This window comes from Filicampus tigris, chromosome 5 (genome assembly GCF_054856515.1).
Source record: "Filicampus tigris isolate MCC_2025a chromosome 5, RoL_Ftig_1.0, whole genome shotgun sequence".
In the NCBI taxonomy this organism is placed as follows: Eukaryota; Metazoa; Chordata; class Actinopteri; order Syngnathiformes; family Syngnathidae; genus Filicampus; species Filicampus tigris.
The window spans coordinates 14,907,070-14,922,500 of NC_141221.1; the positions used below are offsets into that span (position 1 = coordinate 14,907,070).

Below are 15,431 nucleotides of genomic sequence, written 5' to 3' on the forward strand. Positions count from 1 at the left end.
ACTAGTAACATGGACGCAGCAGTTCAAGAAAAACAATAACTTTGAGTTGAAGGCCAGTTTGATGTGAGTTTAAAGTTTGCAGGAGAAGGCAGATAAGGATTCCATCATAATTTGCCCCTATTTGTAATTATGTGTTTAGAATAAATTTTACATCATTAAACAATTACACTTTGATTGTTGTATATTGTAAATATTGTATGCAGGCCTATTAAGTATTTGAGGATTGCAGGAATAGCCGTATGTGATGTTTGATTTTGATCAGTATATCTTAAATAACCGTTTTCTTTTTATTCTTTTCTGCCTGAAATAACCTTTCTTAAAATCATGTTGTTGTTTTTTAAATTATTTATTTATTTTTAATCTCCATATATGAAGTGTGCATTTGCATTAAGGTATGCCACGAGGTGAAGTAAAAGTCATTAAGGTTGAACGTTGGAGGCGGATTGCGCCACGGGGCCGCCTCAGACGCGGGTTTGTGGCGCTAAGTGGGCTGAAAGGCGCCAGTGGGTGCGCGCTCCCCTGCCACCTGCCACTTCCATATGTGCCCATCCGCGGCGTGCACGAGCACTGACACACGCTGGGTGAGTGTGATTGGGGGCGGGGGGTTTAGTATACCATGAGCAGCTCAAGTAGGTTTTGTAACGTTATAACTGTTTGTAAACCAGCTGTGGTGCAGCACACAGCCGACATTCGGTCGTAAATTAACATTTGAATGTAAAGTTGTTGGGTTTTCTTTTGACTGGTAAAGGTAAAGTTTGAATGTTTACGTATGATAATTCATCGTCATATTCATTGTTACTTATGATTAGTTTACAATGAATTTACTTTATTTTAAGTAAATGTTCACATTGAATTTATAGGCTAACTTGTAGTTGTTGCCTTTCAGGTTTTGCAAATGTTTCTTCATATTATTTACAATAAATGAATTGCACAATTATTTAGTTTATTAACTAAGATATATAAATACAAATATAAATGTGTTTTAATGCATATTTTTCGTGAAGAAGCTGCTAACTCATCAATCATTATGCATTACTCATTATACTTTGTAATACACAATACCATTTATTAATACAAATACAGGTATAACATTTGTTTACTTATAGTTATAGTTTATTTGTTTACTTAAAATTGTAGTATTCATATTTTGTTTCTTTTTTATGATTTGGTTCTACAGCCTACTGTAAATGTCAACTAATCATCATTATTGATCGTATTTTTTATTACTTAAATAAATTAAATGATGTTTAAATGATCATGTTGTACTCGAGTCAATATATACTAATAAAATAAAACATATTGGAATTGATTAGTAGCATTACTTTTATTTTTTCTAATATGTGTGCAATATGTTTGTAGTGTCTCTTAAGTTTAGAATTTACAGTGGGTACTATTAGTACCTTATTATTTTTGTGCGGGCGTGTCGGTTGTTACTTTTTTTAAATTATTGTCCTCATTTACGTAACTACTGCAATAAAAATGATATATAATAAAATACATCAGCACATTTAAATTAATAGCCATTGTCTTATAATTGTATATTTTTTTTTATGATTTGTAATTGAATTCCAAGTGCATTTATTTATATTTTATTTTTCACAGGTCTACTGTCGTTGTATGCCAGTCTTTTCTGCTGTCAAATCTTCCCGCGGAACTCCTGCTGCTTCGCACCCCAACCCGCAGGTTTGGTTTGAGTCTCCTTAGAAACCCATTGTGTGATGTGTGTTAGTATAGATTTCCCCTCCCTCATGAGCCCCCGCAGTTTGGCGCTAGCTTTAAGCGGTGAAATGTGTCCGCTTACAAAAAAAAAAAAAAAAACGAAATAGAAAAAGCTCGGTCCCACTTTGGCCTGCGGGACCTGCTGTCGATCACAAACACATTTATTGCTTGCATGCATTCAATAAGGTGGACCATGCCCTCGGCTCAAAGCTTCCTGCGTCATTGACAAGCTGCTCAGCTCGTTAAAATGCAAGTTACTGTATTTGGTCGTCTGAGGTCCAGACATATTTCTATATCCATAGCAAATATCACATCTATATCAAACATTATGATTGTAATGCTTAGTTTTGGTGCATGTTGCTTAATTTTTTTTTTCACATTATTTTCAATTTGTTCCCAGCCGGCCCACTAGTTGAATCACGGCATTCTGATTAATATTTCGTTGTGGAATAACAGTTAATCCACACGATTTTAGCCATCTCGGCCATTTATCACTTCTGTCTACTGAAAATGACATCACAACTACTCGGTGCTCATGTAAGGACCAATCACGGCTCAGCCCAGAGATAGCAAAAACAGGGTGGCTTAACTCTTATTCCACAAATGCAATATTTATCGGAATGCCTTGTTTCAACTAGTGGGCTTGCACTTTTCAAAAACATATTCTTGAAAAATTGTGTTTTGGTTGACAGTTGAAGTCAAGGTGACAGTGCATGTCAGCACAAGGCAGGATTGCCTCGGGTCACAAATCTGGGGAAGGGTACGGAAAAATATCTGCTCCTTTGAAGGTTTCAATGAGCACAGTGGCCTCCATCATCCGTAAATGGAAGGAGTTCCGAGCCAGCAGAAGTTTTCCTAGAGCTGGCCGCCCATCTAAACTACATGAGCAATCAGGGAGGAAGGGCTTTGGTCAGGGCGGTGACCAAGAATCCCCTGGTCACTCTGTCCGAGCTCCAGTTGTTGTGGAGTGAGGAGAAGCTTCCAAAAGGACAAGAAGCCGCTCCTTCGTGAAAGGCACATGGCAGCCCGCCTGGCGTTTGCCAAAAAAACCCTGAAGGACTCTCAGACCATGAGAAAAAAAGCTTTGGTCTGATGAGACAAAGATTGAACACTCTGGCGTGGATGGCAGACCTCGCTCATCACCATACTCAGCAATGTACAGAGACATGCTGGATGAAAACCTGCTCACGACCTCAGATTGGGGCGAAGGTTGACCTTCCAACAGGACAATGACCTCATAAGCTCAGCGCCAAGACAACAACAATGATCGTATTTTTCCCCATTGCGGTTTCATCGATCAGGGGGTCGGTGTCTCATCCTCATTGAGCCTCTCATGGCCACCTTTTGTCAAGTGTGACTTGAGCGTAGCTGAGAGGACACGGCACTCTCTTTGCTGACCTAAAGCAAACGCACTCACTTTGGGGAAGTTTAAACAGGTGCCTGCATGACCTGAGGTCCGACATTGTCTACCGCACGTTGACACACTGTGTCGTGTGTAAAACGCTATCAGGGGGAGAATGCTAAAGGTCACATTATTTACACAAGTTGATCTTTTTAAGATTGTTCATGGGGTTTTTGATGATAGAGGAACATTTCCATTTTTTTTTAATGCAATGAGTGATTCTCAAAGTGTGGTACACATACCTACCACAAGGTGTAGACCCAATGACTTAAATAGTCAAAGAATTCATCAATCTTTGCCAATTTTTTTTCTTCAATTCAATAACCATTGTGCGGCTCCTTCTGGTGTGCGCAAATTGGCCATCTGTGGCCAGTATAATACAGACTTACGAAAATAAATACAGACTCCTCACTCCTCAGTGAGCCGCAGTAGCATCGTTCTTCGCAGAGGATCAAGAATATGTAACTGGGAGTATTGGTATATTATCTGTCTACATTTGTGCTTTGTGATCAATTATCTTTTACTCAAAGGGTTGCCATGTTGCAACACCATGGAGTTGTTTTGAATACACAAGGTGTAATTTCCTTTGTTTTATATTTATTTTGACAGTAAACTTCAACTGGGAGTGACATAAAGAGTTTGAAGCCTCTTTAAATAATTGTCCACTATCTGCTGCTTGTTGCTCGGTGAATTGAGTTGAGTTCACTGCCACCATACAGCACTTGTATCTAAAAAAAATTTCGCTTGCAAGTCATAGTAGAAAATTGGTCAAATGTCAAGCTTGTATGGGACATTGGGAACATTGTGAAGTTGGTCTTAAATGTACATTAAATTTGAAAGAAAACGTCTTAAAAGTCTTGAATTTAACTCGCCTTAGCTGTAGGCATCCTGTATTTATTATTATTATTATTTATTATCATTTCTACAAGCCTAATGGATCCCTAAAACTGGCAAGCTTTCGCGGGCCACAGAAATAAGGTGGAGGGGGGATCTGGCCTGCTGTTCTTGAGTTTGACGCTAGTGCTTGAGCACAGCGAGCCATCCTGTTTGTGTACAAAGTTAAAATGTGAAAAACAAGGATATAAAGAAGGATGTAGAGCGCAATGCATCATGACGCAGCGATCTTTCTCAAACCACACGGTCAATGCAGAAGACTGAGAGACAAAAGGAAAGGAAGCCTGTGCTCCTCAGAGGTCACCAGGTTACATTTGTTTCACTGCTCAAACAAGCAAAGTTAGCACACAAATCATTTATTTACGTTTCCTAAGTCCCTCGTTTCACAATAAAATCCCATCCAGCGTTCAAGTGGACTCTCTGAACGGCAAAATAACATAAAAAAAAAAAGACAAGTAAATGTTGACAAAATGACAGCGTTTGGCTCGAGATAATTACAATTGGAGGCATGTAAACAGCAGCGCAATGCTAACAAATGCTCGGGCAGTGTTGTGTCCTCTGACTGATTAGCCTACAAGCTACCTGAGGAAGACATCATGTAATCATTTACCGATATCACTGGAGATTAGAAGTTAAGCATTAACATTGTTTTGCCCACCCACACTTCCTTAACAGTTGTGGTTTGTTTTTGTTTTTTTGGGTGCTCTTAGTTATGGTTGGGAACCCAGCGGAAGCGGTAGCCTCCATGTTGGGTGCCCGAGGTGAAAGCCCGGCCGTGAGGGAACACGCGGGTCCTTATCGTGCCGCGCTCTTTGACAAAAGTGCGGAAAGACGACGCGTCCTCTTCCGCCTCGCCGCTGCTGTCCTTGCCGATGGAGGTTTGCAGGCCCGAGAATGACCCGTACATGGGGATAGTGTCCGTGTTCCGTCGTGGCGCGCTCCCGCCGGCGGTGGCGCTAAGCGCGGCGTCGCAGCGCGTGCTGACGTCTTTCAATATCTCCTCCACCGAGTCGGAGGACTCGCAGCAGTCGTCCAGTCGCTGCCTCTTGCAGGGACTTGTGGATTTACCGCCACAAGGCCTCGCCGGTTCGCCGGTATCTGGCTCTTTGTCTGCCATTAGTTTCTGAAAGAGGACACAGGTAAAGATGAGGCTTCCTCCATGATCTACTCTCACCAAACTTTAAATAATATTACAGTCACTTGAGATTTTTTTAACTCATTCACTGCCATCGACGTATTTATTTGTCTTTTCACAGTCCAGCCATTGAATCCCAGGAATTTATTTATATTTTTTTCACATTTTTTTCAAACGTTTGGGTAAAAGACGGTCTGAAAATGTCTGGCAGTAAATGAGTTAATCTGTTAAATACAGTTCAGTTGTACAGTGCCTTGAAGTACAAGTTTGATTTGTTCCGTGACCATGCTCACAATGCAAGTGCCATTAATCCATTCCAGCTTCCCTACCCAAAAATATAGTTTGTGTTATATATATAATAAGGAACAAAAATTTGACAAAAAAAACTGGTGGATAAAAACAAGTGGCTTTTGCTGTTTAAAGTGGAAATCAACCCAAACATATTTTTTCCAAGAATATATTCCCAGCAGGCCCACTAGTTGAAACTCGGCAGTCTGATTAATATTGCGTTTGTGCAATATGAGTTAAGCAGCAAAATCCACCCGCCTTTAGCAATCTCAGGGGGCGGCCATTTTGTCATTTCTGTTGACTGAAAATGACATCACAACTGCTAAGTCTCTGAGCCGTGATTGGTCGTTACCTGAGCCCTGGGTAGTTGTGATGTCATTTTCAGTCGACAGAATTGACAAAATGGTCGCCCCCAGAGATGGCTAAAAGCGAGTGGATTAACTCTTATTCCACAAGCGCAATATTTATCAGAATGCCTTGTTGCCAAACTGGTGGGTTTGGATAGAACATATATTCTTGAAAAAAATATGTTTGGGTTGATTTCCTTTTTAAACTCATATTCCGCAAATGCAATATTAATCAGAATGAGGTATTTTGACTAGAAGAAGAACATATTTTTGAAAAGAACATTTTTGTGTTGACTTCCCATTTAAAATGTGTTTTTGTAAATTCAAATGTGATACATCGGGTGGCCTAAAATTATCTTTTCAAAAACAACATTTAACATGTGGTCTGACAGATTTTCCCCAATTGGAGCGTCCCTCCCTGCGGTGAACGAGGGTTCACTTTAACGTAATGTGGTTCCCACCAAACATTTCTCACTCACCTCCAGCACAGATGCCAGAAGCTTTGCTCGGCACGCTAGCTGTCTTAGGTGACGGTTCCTCTCCTCAGATGCGTCACTTTGTCTTCTGTGCAAAGCCTCATGCACCTGCTGGAAAGCACAGTCTGGTCAGATAGTCCTATGAAGCCACTTAAAAAGTCCACTTAAGACCCACATAAATTCATTTTTTATGGATGAAACAGAGTTCCCAATATGCCCATCTACTGTATTTTCAGGAAAAATAACTCAACCGATTTCCATGGATCACAAGCTCTGATTTGACTGATTCTGTTACAACTTTTCTATAATCACTAATAAATGCCAACCTGGTTATCGACCTCCACAGCATGTCCCGTCGTGGCTCGACACGAGCTGAAACCCGTCCAAAGTGCACCCTCCTGGCCATGTGCGCCGGACGAATTGGGAGGTGTGAGGCCTTCCTCTGGGGAGAAGACGTGCTGAGGGGTGAGGGGGGGTATGACGCAGCCCTGAAAGGGGACCAGCTCTCCAGGGGACAGGCTGCTCTCCAGAGTGGCTGGAGAATCTAGCAGAACAACAGTATGGCAATATAGTCACGTTGAATTTTGTGAATGAGCATTCATATAGGTACACCCACCAAAAATAGATACAATACAATTTTATTTACGTAGCGCATTTCATAACAGCTACAGCTGTAACAAAACACTTTACATTACAATACCAAAACAGCAATAATATAACAAGAGAAAGCAATCAATTAAAACACAAATAGACGCAGGAAAACTGCACAAAATTGTCAGTCTCACATCGGATCAACAGCCAAGATATATAATATAAGTATTATAATATTTCTATTATTTGCTTTTCTCCTTTTACATTTCTCCATTGATTCAAACTATTCCAACTTCAAAATATTACCTCATTCAGGGTATCTTGGGTCCACATTCCAACATTTCTGAATTTTCTTAGAATTCCACATTTTCCGCCATCCCCGACCCCCCCAAAAAAACAACCCCACTCAAGTGAATGAGATACTCAACAAAAGAGTTCTTTCCCATTCCAACTTCAAAATGTTCAACTCATTCAGGACATCAAGGGAACTATTCTCCACATTGCTATAATTCCCACATTCATAAAATTCCACACGTTTCACGGTACAATTCACACATTTTCACATTCGTATTCCCAAATTGAAGAGAAATTGTATATTACCACTTCCTTCCACACTTCTTGACCAATTCAAGCCATCCCAACTTCCGACTGTTCAATTAATTCAGAGCATCATCTCGGTCATTCAAACATTTCCCAAAATTGCACACACATTTGTACAATGGAACTCACAAATACAAAAGGTATTTTACATATTTACCTCTTCCTTCCATATTTTATGACCGATTCAAACCATTCCAACTTCAATCTGTTCATCTCAATTAGGACATCTAGGGAGCTATTTTACACATTCCAATCATTCCCACATCCCCAAAATTCCACACTTTCTTTGGTAGTAAAATTAACACATTCTCAAATGAAAATTCACAAACCATTATAACCATTACAGCATTATCTCCTCCTTCCACATTTTTGACCAATTCAAACTGTGTTGGGATTTTTTTTTCCATATGTTTTTCCAACATTCCCAGAATTCCACACTTTTCATTGTAAAATTCCTAAAATGTCACAATTACCCAAATTTAGATATGAACTTTTTACCCCGTTCACATTTCTTCAAGCTCGTAACTCATTCAGGACACCTTAAGATGTCCATTGCCCAAATGATCCCATTTTCACATTACTTTTCCCACATGCTTAATCCTTCCACAATTCCTGACCAATTCAAATCATTCAACTTCAAGTCACACATACTACATTTCAACAATTCAATCGCACAGCATTTGAGTTGAGCATCGGTTTTCAGCATTCACATGCAATTATTACAGAGGTTGCATTTTCGAGTTATGTTTGCTTTTCTTACCTGCCATAAAATCCAGTGCAAAATCCCCAAAGTCCGGCTCACCTCCATCAGATCCATTCACCTGTTGAGAAAAGCAACATAAAATGAAAAACAGTCATATTTAAAATGTACCAAAAAAACATTTTAAAAAAATGGTAAGATACCTGAGGGTCCCACCAGGACCACCAGGCAGAGCAGTGTGACTTTAGGGATACACTAGCAATCATGACTCAGAAAATGAGCGTGATGCGTTCAAGGCAGTAGGGCAAAAGTAATGTTTTGGTAGCCTGACTTACGACGCTATTTGTGCGGGATTCCAGCGCACCTTGTCAAACATTAACAGACCGGGAGTGATGAGCAACTGCATATCTGCCACCTTATTTGTTTTTCCTCTAATATGTGCCAAAACGAGTCATTAAACACCGCGAGACGGTAAAATAAAGTCCTACCTGTGAGCCGAGAGAGTCGCTCTCTTTTCTGGTGCTGTCTTCTAAATCGTCCCATGCAATTGTTGGAAAGGCTTACAAAATAGAGTAACCACGAGTCATTAATTGTTTATTTGAGCCCATAAAGAGCAAAGTGGTACCTGTAAAGATGCGCAAACCTTGCTCAATGTTGCAGGGCAGCTCCACATAAACAGTGACTGGACTGCTGCTTCTGGGGACTTTATCCAGCACCAACTATAGGAATATTTTAGAGTTTGAATCTGCATTATTTGCGCCACATTTAGGCACCGTGTCCTATACCTTGTCGACATGGCGTGGGAGCCTCCCTCCCCTGTTACACACGACATCAAACACGCTTCTCTCGCCGTGCAGCTTCATCCCTCCACTCTGTTTGCACGATTCCAGGCTCATTTAAGGCCACATTCTCCCGGTTCGTGGCGCGGATTCATGTTGCGGCCCAATCAAATGGACGTATTAAGCTCGTCTCCAGGGACTGAAGGCGTCCTCGGAGATTGAGCTGGAGGGGACTAACGGTCTTTCTGGGCTGGAGTGGGAAGTGGCAGCGCGCGTAAAGGGCGCCTTTGCAGCGGTTGTGAGTCAGGCCGGCCCACCTGCGCTCCACTTAGTGCCAAACGCGCCTGTGGTGCATGCACAGAAGTATCCACCAGACCGTTGTGAATGTACAAAGACGTGTGTTTACCTCAACAGACGTTAAATTCCGTGCGTAATTTTGCGCACCTTCACTACAACAAAACGACCTCTTTTAGCAGTGTTATCGCAGATATTTGTATCTCCAGGGCATATGAGCTATACTTCCGGTGCATTTTTTTACGCGTGCAGAGCAGAAGAGTTCAAGGCCAGTAGAAGTGGAAAAGGAAAAGGGCAATTAAAGGCGACAGCTCGGCAAACACTCTTTTGACAAATGCCTTTCCACGAACAAGCAAACAAGAGGAGAAGTCCAGTGAGCTCTTCACGCTGAATGCACCTGTGTGGTCGACACTGTGTCAGCAGGTCGAGCTGCCACGCGTAATGGATTAGCGAGATAAAGAGCCTCCGTGGGCGCAGAGGTCATTGTGGAAGAATACAACACGAAATGACAACGTTTACAACGGTAATGAATTAAAGTATTTACGTCTGTATCCTGAAGATTTAGTTTTATCACCTCTGGATATGCCTTAAAAAGTGTAGTTTTTGTTTAAGATGACACCTGGATTCCAATTATGAAATATTAAAGGCATATTTCCTCTGATAAATGTTATTTATTGGTAATAGTAAAAAAAATTGTTGGCCTATATGAAGAATTTGGACTATTTTATATTGTGAAAATGTGAAAACAATTGCCACATGTATGGTTTACTGGATGTATGTTTGCGGAAAGAGTTTGTTTTAGGCTTGAATGTGTCGATTTTAGCTTTAATGGCGTTACATTTTCAGAAATACAAGTTTAAAAGCTACATCGTTTTTATTTAATTGTATGAAATGAACGGCACATTTGTGGGTCGTTTAATAATCCCAGAAATGTAATGTGCAAATGACTCATTTATTCAGACAAACAACTTTTACTCCAACTTTATTTCACATTTAAGAAGAACATTTACTGCATACTTTGGTCTGCTCTTTCATGGCAGACATCCCAACACATGATATGATAAACAATGACTCAAATAAAAACGATGTGGAAATACTGAAAAGAAAAAAACAACAACAAGAATGTCACAATAAGTATATGAATACTGAAACGATCTCAATTTACTCACAAATGTAGTCTGTGTGAAGTACGGGCCTGTTTAGTTGAGCACAATATTGTTCTGATTGGCAACAAGTGGATACGCAAATTAACTGCGGCTACTACCAACTAGTGGAAGAGCATGTCATTTATCTGCCTGTCATTATACATCACTGTCCCAGATAGTTAAATGTAGATACATTATTTATTGTAAATAATCATTTTCAGATCAGAGCTGTCATGCAACACTGATGCGCCGCACCTTTGGACCCACTGTTCATATTTCAATACATTTAGCACCACTTTGGTGTTTTCTAACAACAACAGCAGTGGCGTGCAAAAGGGGGGGCCAAGGCGGCGGATGTAGCATTTTTATCTCCTTGTGCAAAGTTGTGCAAAAAGGTATTGATACACTGAACATTGGGACATGTGCAGAAACTCAAATTAAGTTCACCTGTACAGATTATGAGGCATTTGAGGTGTATACAGTATGTTTAAAGAGGAAGTCAACTTATTCATATTTTTTTTCAAGAATGTGTTCTATGCATGTCCACTAGTTGAAACGGGGCATTCCAATAAATATTGAGTTAAGCAGCAAAATCCACCCGTTTTAGCCATCTCAGGGGGCGGCCATTTTGTCACTTCTGTCGACTGAAAATTACATCACAACTGCTCAGGGCTCAGGTAACGACCAATCACGGCTGACCTGTTTTCTGAAGCTGAGCCGTGATTGGTCGTTACCTGAGCCCTGAGCAACGTTGCTGTCATCTTCAGTTGACAGAAGTGACAAAATGGCCGCCCCCAGAGATGGCTAAAAACTCTTTAACTCTTATTCCACAAACGCAATATTAATCAGAATGCCGAGTTTCAACTAGTGGGCCTGCTAGCAACATATTCTTGAAAAAATATGTGTTTGGGTTGATTTGCACTTTAAACAATTGCATCTCCACCCAGCGACTCCTTGTTAAGTGCGGCCAGCAGCTTCAGGTTGCCTCTGCACTCCCGAGCCAAACTGCCGCCTGCTTTGTCGTGGTCGCTCCCGCACTGATCCTCCATCATGCTGTCCTGTAATTCAGTCTCCGGCTGGCAGCTGACGTGCTCACCTTGGAGTAACTCGTGCGCCAGGCTCAGCGCGCAGCTGGCGGTCAGAGACGGGACGTACTTATTGAAGGCGTAGTCGGCCAGGCTCAGCTCACACACCTTTTGGGCCAGGCTGCTGCAACGCTTCGCGCCATCCGTGCGGTTGGCGTGGTAGTCCAAGAAGAAGGCCAGGGTGGGCGCGCCCAGACGGAAGTGGAGGCGCAGCAGGATGAGACACTCCAGGTTGCAGAGCTGCTCCCTGGTGAAGGTGCCGCAGCACAGGGACAAGAGATGACTGATGCTGGGGGAGCACACCTCCACCTGGGAAAGAAACATTTAACCATCCATGCTTGATAGCAGTGGTTCTGAAATGTTGTCGAACAAGTAGGCCACCACCATAATAATCAGGGGCTCTATTTTCGAAGACAGCGTACCTGCGCTAGTTTGGTGGTAGAAAGTCGGTCTGAACTTACGCCTGCCAAGACCACGTCTAAATACTGTCGCAAGGCGATTGTGGTGAATTTCATTGGGCGCAGGCAGATTCTGAGCTCCGCGGACGTGTGGTGGAGTCAGGCTTATTTCATTCATAAATATGTGAACAGCAAGATTTAAAGGCTCTCAATCATTGTGTTCTAATTTTTTACTGGGCAGCACAGGTGTGCAGGCGGGGTCTGCAAGTGCCCACTTCACAGCGCAGAAATGTTTCCGTCATGTCAAGACTCTTGTGTGCGACTAGCCACATTTATGGGGAATTAAAGGAGACGCTATGATTGGCCATGATTGAAGTCGTATTTGACCACACCCACAGCAGTACAGCCCTCCCTCTTGCAGAGCCGCCAGCCAGCATATTTGACAAATGTCAAATCCAATGGTACCTGTATATATAATGGATGGATGGATGGATGGATGGATGGATGGATGGATGGATGGAGTGTTCCTACAAATACCTTTTTGCTGGCAAGGAGCAGTGCCGTGACGCCCAGAAGCTGGAAGCAATCGGCGGCCACCGGCGTGCATGCCAGGAACCTGTCCATTATGTTGACCGTCAGGCAGCAGCACTCAAAGGACAGGCGGAAGTGCTTGTGCACCGGGATCAACCAGCTGACCAGCTTGCAGCGCGCCTCGGCCGTCACCTATCAATTAATCAACTTTATTTACAGAATCTGGATTTTTAAAAAAAAACATATGAACATTTACTGTACCCTTTTAAGTTATAAACAATCCATGAACAAAATATAGAAACATGCACTTGTTGTGTATATGAGTTGTCCTGAGACAAAATGTAACTGTAGTAAAAGTGATTTGTAAATACTATTTTAAAGGACTCCATAAAATAGCTTTTTTCTCTTGTCCCTCCGCCTTGTTGACCAATTTATATACCAACTATAACACATAAATTAGGTTTTAAATCCGCTTTTTTGGTATGATTTTGTTGATGTCTTGCTTGTAATTCTTAAAACATTTAGTTTTATCACAGATATAATTTAAATGGTTGCAATTATGCTCTGATGGTGTGTCTCAACATACACACAACTGTGTTATTGAAACGTCACAAGGATTAGTATACAGTTAGCATCGATAGTTACCGTTTTAGAAGCAGCATCTGAACACAAACGGTGGAGCAACACATGTATACAGATAATACTCACAAGCATACATTCTTTATTTTCCATGAAAAATAACTAATATTACAGCATCTTACTGAGTTACTGACATTAGTAGTAGAAGTAGGATTGTTCTTTGTTCGTATCTGCATGACTACAATACACTGCCTATGGATGGCTAAGGCGGGCACGATGATGCACAAACTCTTTCATTTCTTTACAGGGTATTAACTTATTACTCTAAAGTGCAATATTGTAGAATGATATTTTCCCTTATTAAAATACAAACATGTTGTGGGCGGAGTAGCGGAATGGTTTAATGGCATTTCCATTTATTTCAATACGCAAAGATGATTTGCGATTCCTTTGTTTTGGTCAAAGCCTGATAATGTAATGAATTGATGCAGTGCTGTACTAAAGTTAAATGTGTACTTTTTAAAAAAACGTTTACTCAAGTAATGGAGTTGTATCAGTAACCCATTACGTTTACAAGGGTCTTTTCTTTTTGATTTTTTTATACACATATCTGCACTTCTAGTTTGAGTACTTTTAATTACCTCTCTCCATGATCTGTCCCTTTTAAAACACAAATGTGGCCCTAATTTGACCACAACGTTCAAGTGTGTCCTGCCCTGCGTTTGAACCTACTTGTGGCTGGAGAGCAAGACTTTTGGACGGGTAAAACAGCGTCTCTCTTTCCTTCTGGATCCTGTAGCCGACGTCACCATACTGGAGGTACCAGTTGGAAGCTTGTCCTGCCGGGTCAACCTCCGGTTCGTCCACACCACGCAGAGGTGAGGAAGCTGCCTGGGTATGAGGAGTGGGAGAACCTGCCAAATCCTCCTCGAAACCGGAGTCACTCAATCTGGACACAAGTTTCTGCTTCCGGTACCGCTCAACCCGGACCCGCACGGAGCCACCACCGCCCCGCTTCATGAGCACCATCTCCGGCGTGCGTCAGATGGACCCCAGCCCAGACCGAGGCCAGAGTTTACCCAGTCGAAGGTGAAGGGGGAGTCGCCCTTTCCCGGGATCTTCCCCGCTTCACTCGCTTCGTTACCATGGTGACGAGAGCCAGACCAAAACAATTGAACCTGCCTGTCCCAATTAGTTCTTAACACATGGGCACCATATGTCAAACACTTGAGATTGGTTACCAACTGGAGTGGAGACGTAATTAAAAAATAAAATAAAATAAAATTACATGGAAAGCATTTGTCACTATAAAATTGGCATCATGTTTCGCGTTTTTAAAAAGATTGTTTTTATTGTTTTCTTTTTCAAATCGATAATTGTTTATTTTTAAAATGATGTCATGTTTATATGAAAACAACCCCGTGTGTTCCTTTTTGCTGTGGTGGGTGGAACACGAAAGCTGCCTGTCCCGCCGCTGCCGTACACACTTTCCAAAGTCAATGCGAGAGCGGCGTTGAAAAAAAAAAAAAAACGTCCGGCCCAGAACGAAGCTTCAAGTATGTTCTTTGTCCACATTTTAAAGGTACGGAAGTGACCTTTTTACCTACTAAGTAGCAGCGTATTGCACTATACCGTCGTTAGCGTACTTAACGAGCTGAATTGTTGCACAGAAAAACAAGGCAAAGCATAGCTAGCATTAGTTGCTATGGGGTTAGCTAGGTAGCTTAGCTGAGAATGCTACACGGCTAACAGCGGCGTTGACCGTGATTGCCGATATAACGGTTCGTGTGAACTGGGTTCGTATGTTTCCTTGCACGTTTAGCGAGATTGTAACTCTTCATATTACGGAAGAAGAAGCAATAGTCAGAAGAAGAAGCAGTGCGCACACGCTAGCATGCTAATCCATGCTAACGCCATGACATAATCTCTTGTAAGAAGTCGGTATGGAGAGCTTGGTCTCTTGGCTGGGGCTGCATTTTTCCCCCTCCTCTCAACTTCAAACTCTTATTGTTAACTGTCAAAATAACAAAGTTAAACATGAGGTTATCTTAAGTACAACACGTTGCACAGTTTGAATCAGGGGCGTCAAACTTGTTGACATCGCAGGCGACATCCTGGTAGTTAGGGCCGGTTATGATTGCAAAACCACATAGTGTATCATCACTAGAAGTGCAACGGTACAGTGGGAGAGAAAACATTTTTTACATTTTTTCATGAATTGGTCACAAAATGTAGTCTGATTTTCATCTTCATCACAAGAACAAACAGAGTCTGCCTAAACGAATAGCACACAAACAATATGCTCTCATTATTATAGAGCATTACATGTAAACCTGCACGGGATAGGCCGGAAAACGAAAGTGAAACCTTGCATTTATAGTTGATCTTCCTTTGGCAGCAATAATCTCAACCAATCGTTTGCAGTAGTTGCAGATCAGACGTGCACAACCATCAGGATGAATTTTAGA

At 41.7% G+C, this 15,431-nt stretch overlaps 3 protein-coding genes across 4 annotated transcripts in view; 1 reads left to right on the forward strand and 2 right to left on the reverse strand.

Moving 5' to 3' along the window:
• Positions 1-4,447: 4,447 nt before the first annotated feature.
• Positions 4,448-9,015, reverse strand: mcidas (multiciliate differentiation and DNA synthesis associated cell cycle protein). Its single transcript, XM_086030219.1, has 7 exons — positions 8,938-9,015; positions 8,778-8,871; positions 8,641-8,711; positions 8,213-8,273; positions 6,588-6,805; positions 6,265-6,372; positions 4,448-5,138 (listed from the first exon to the last, which is right to left on the reverse strand). Exons 1-7 carry the CDS (start codon positions 9,013-9,015, stop codon positions 4,722-4,724), a joined length of 1,047 nt encoding a protein of 348 aa, XP_085886345.1. The 3' UTR covers positions 4,448-4,721.
• A 2,195-nt stretch (positions 9,016-11,210) lies between these two features.
• ccno (cyclin O) overlaps positions 11,211-15,431 on the reverse strand; it is a 4,251-nt gene continuing 30 nt past the window's right edge. The window contains exons 1-3 of the mRNA XM_086030797.1: positions 13,696-15,431; positions 12,391-12,576; positions 11,211-11,764 (exon numbers count right to left, since the gene is read on the reverse strand). The exon at positions 13,696-15,431 is cut by the window's right edge and continues 30 nt beyond it. Of these exons, the coding sequence (XP_085886923.1) occupies positions 11,294-11,764; positions 12,391-12,576; positions 13,696-13,992 (954 nt within the window). The 5' untranslated portion in view covers positions 13,993-15,431 and the 3' untranslated portion in view covers positions 11,211-11,293. The remainder of the gene's footprint in view (positions 11,765-12,390; positions 12,577-13,695) is intronic.
• Positions 14,390-15,431, forward strand: part of tut7 (terminal uridylyl transferase 7) — an 18,262-nt gene continuing 17,220 nt past the window's right edge. For both annotated transcript variants that reach the window (XM_086030787.1, XM_086030788.1), the window contains exon 1: positions 14,390-14,545. The gene's annotated coding sequence lies outside the window, so the exon portion shown is untranslated. The remainder of the gene's footprint in view (positions 14,546-15,431) is intronic.

Bases quoted from the DNA above. Each gene is read 5' to 3' on its own strand.
- mcidas (XM_086030219.1), bottom strand. From the start codon at position 9,015: ATGAAGCTGCACGGCGAGAGAAGCGTGTTTGATGTCGTGTGTAACAGG. The intron at 8,274-8,640 runs GTAGGACTTTAT...TTTTCTCAACAG, and splicing joins GCGACTCTCTCGGCTCACAG to GTGAATGGATCTGATGGAGG. The intron at 6,373-6,587 runs GTTGGCATTTAT...TGTGCTTTCCAG, and splicing joins CTGTGGAGGTCGATAACCAG to CAGGTGCATGAGGCTTTGCA.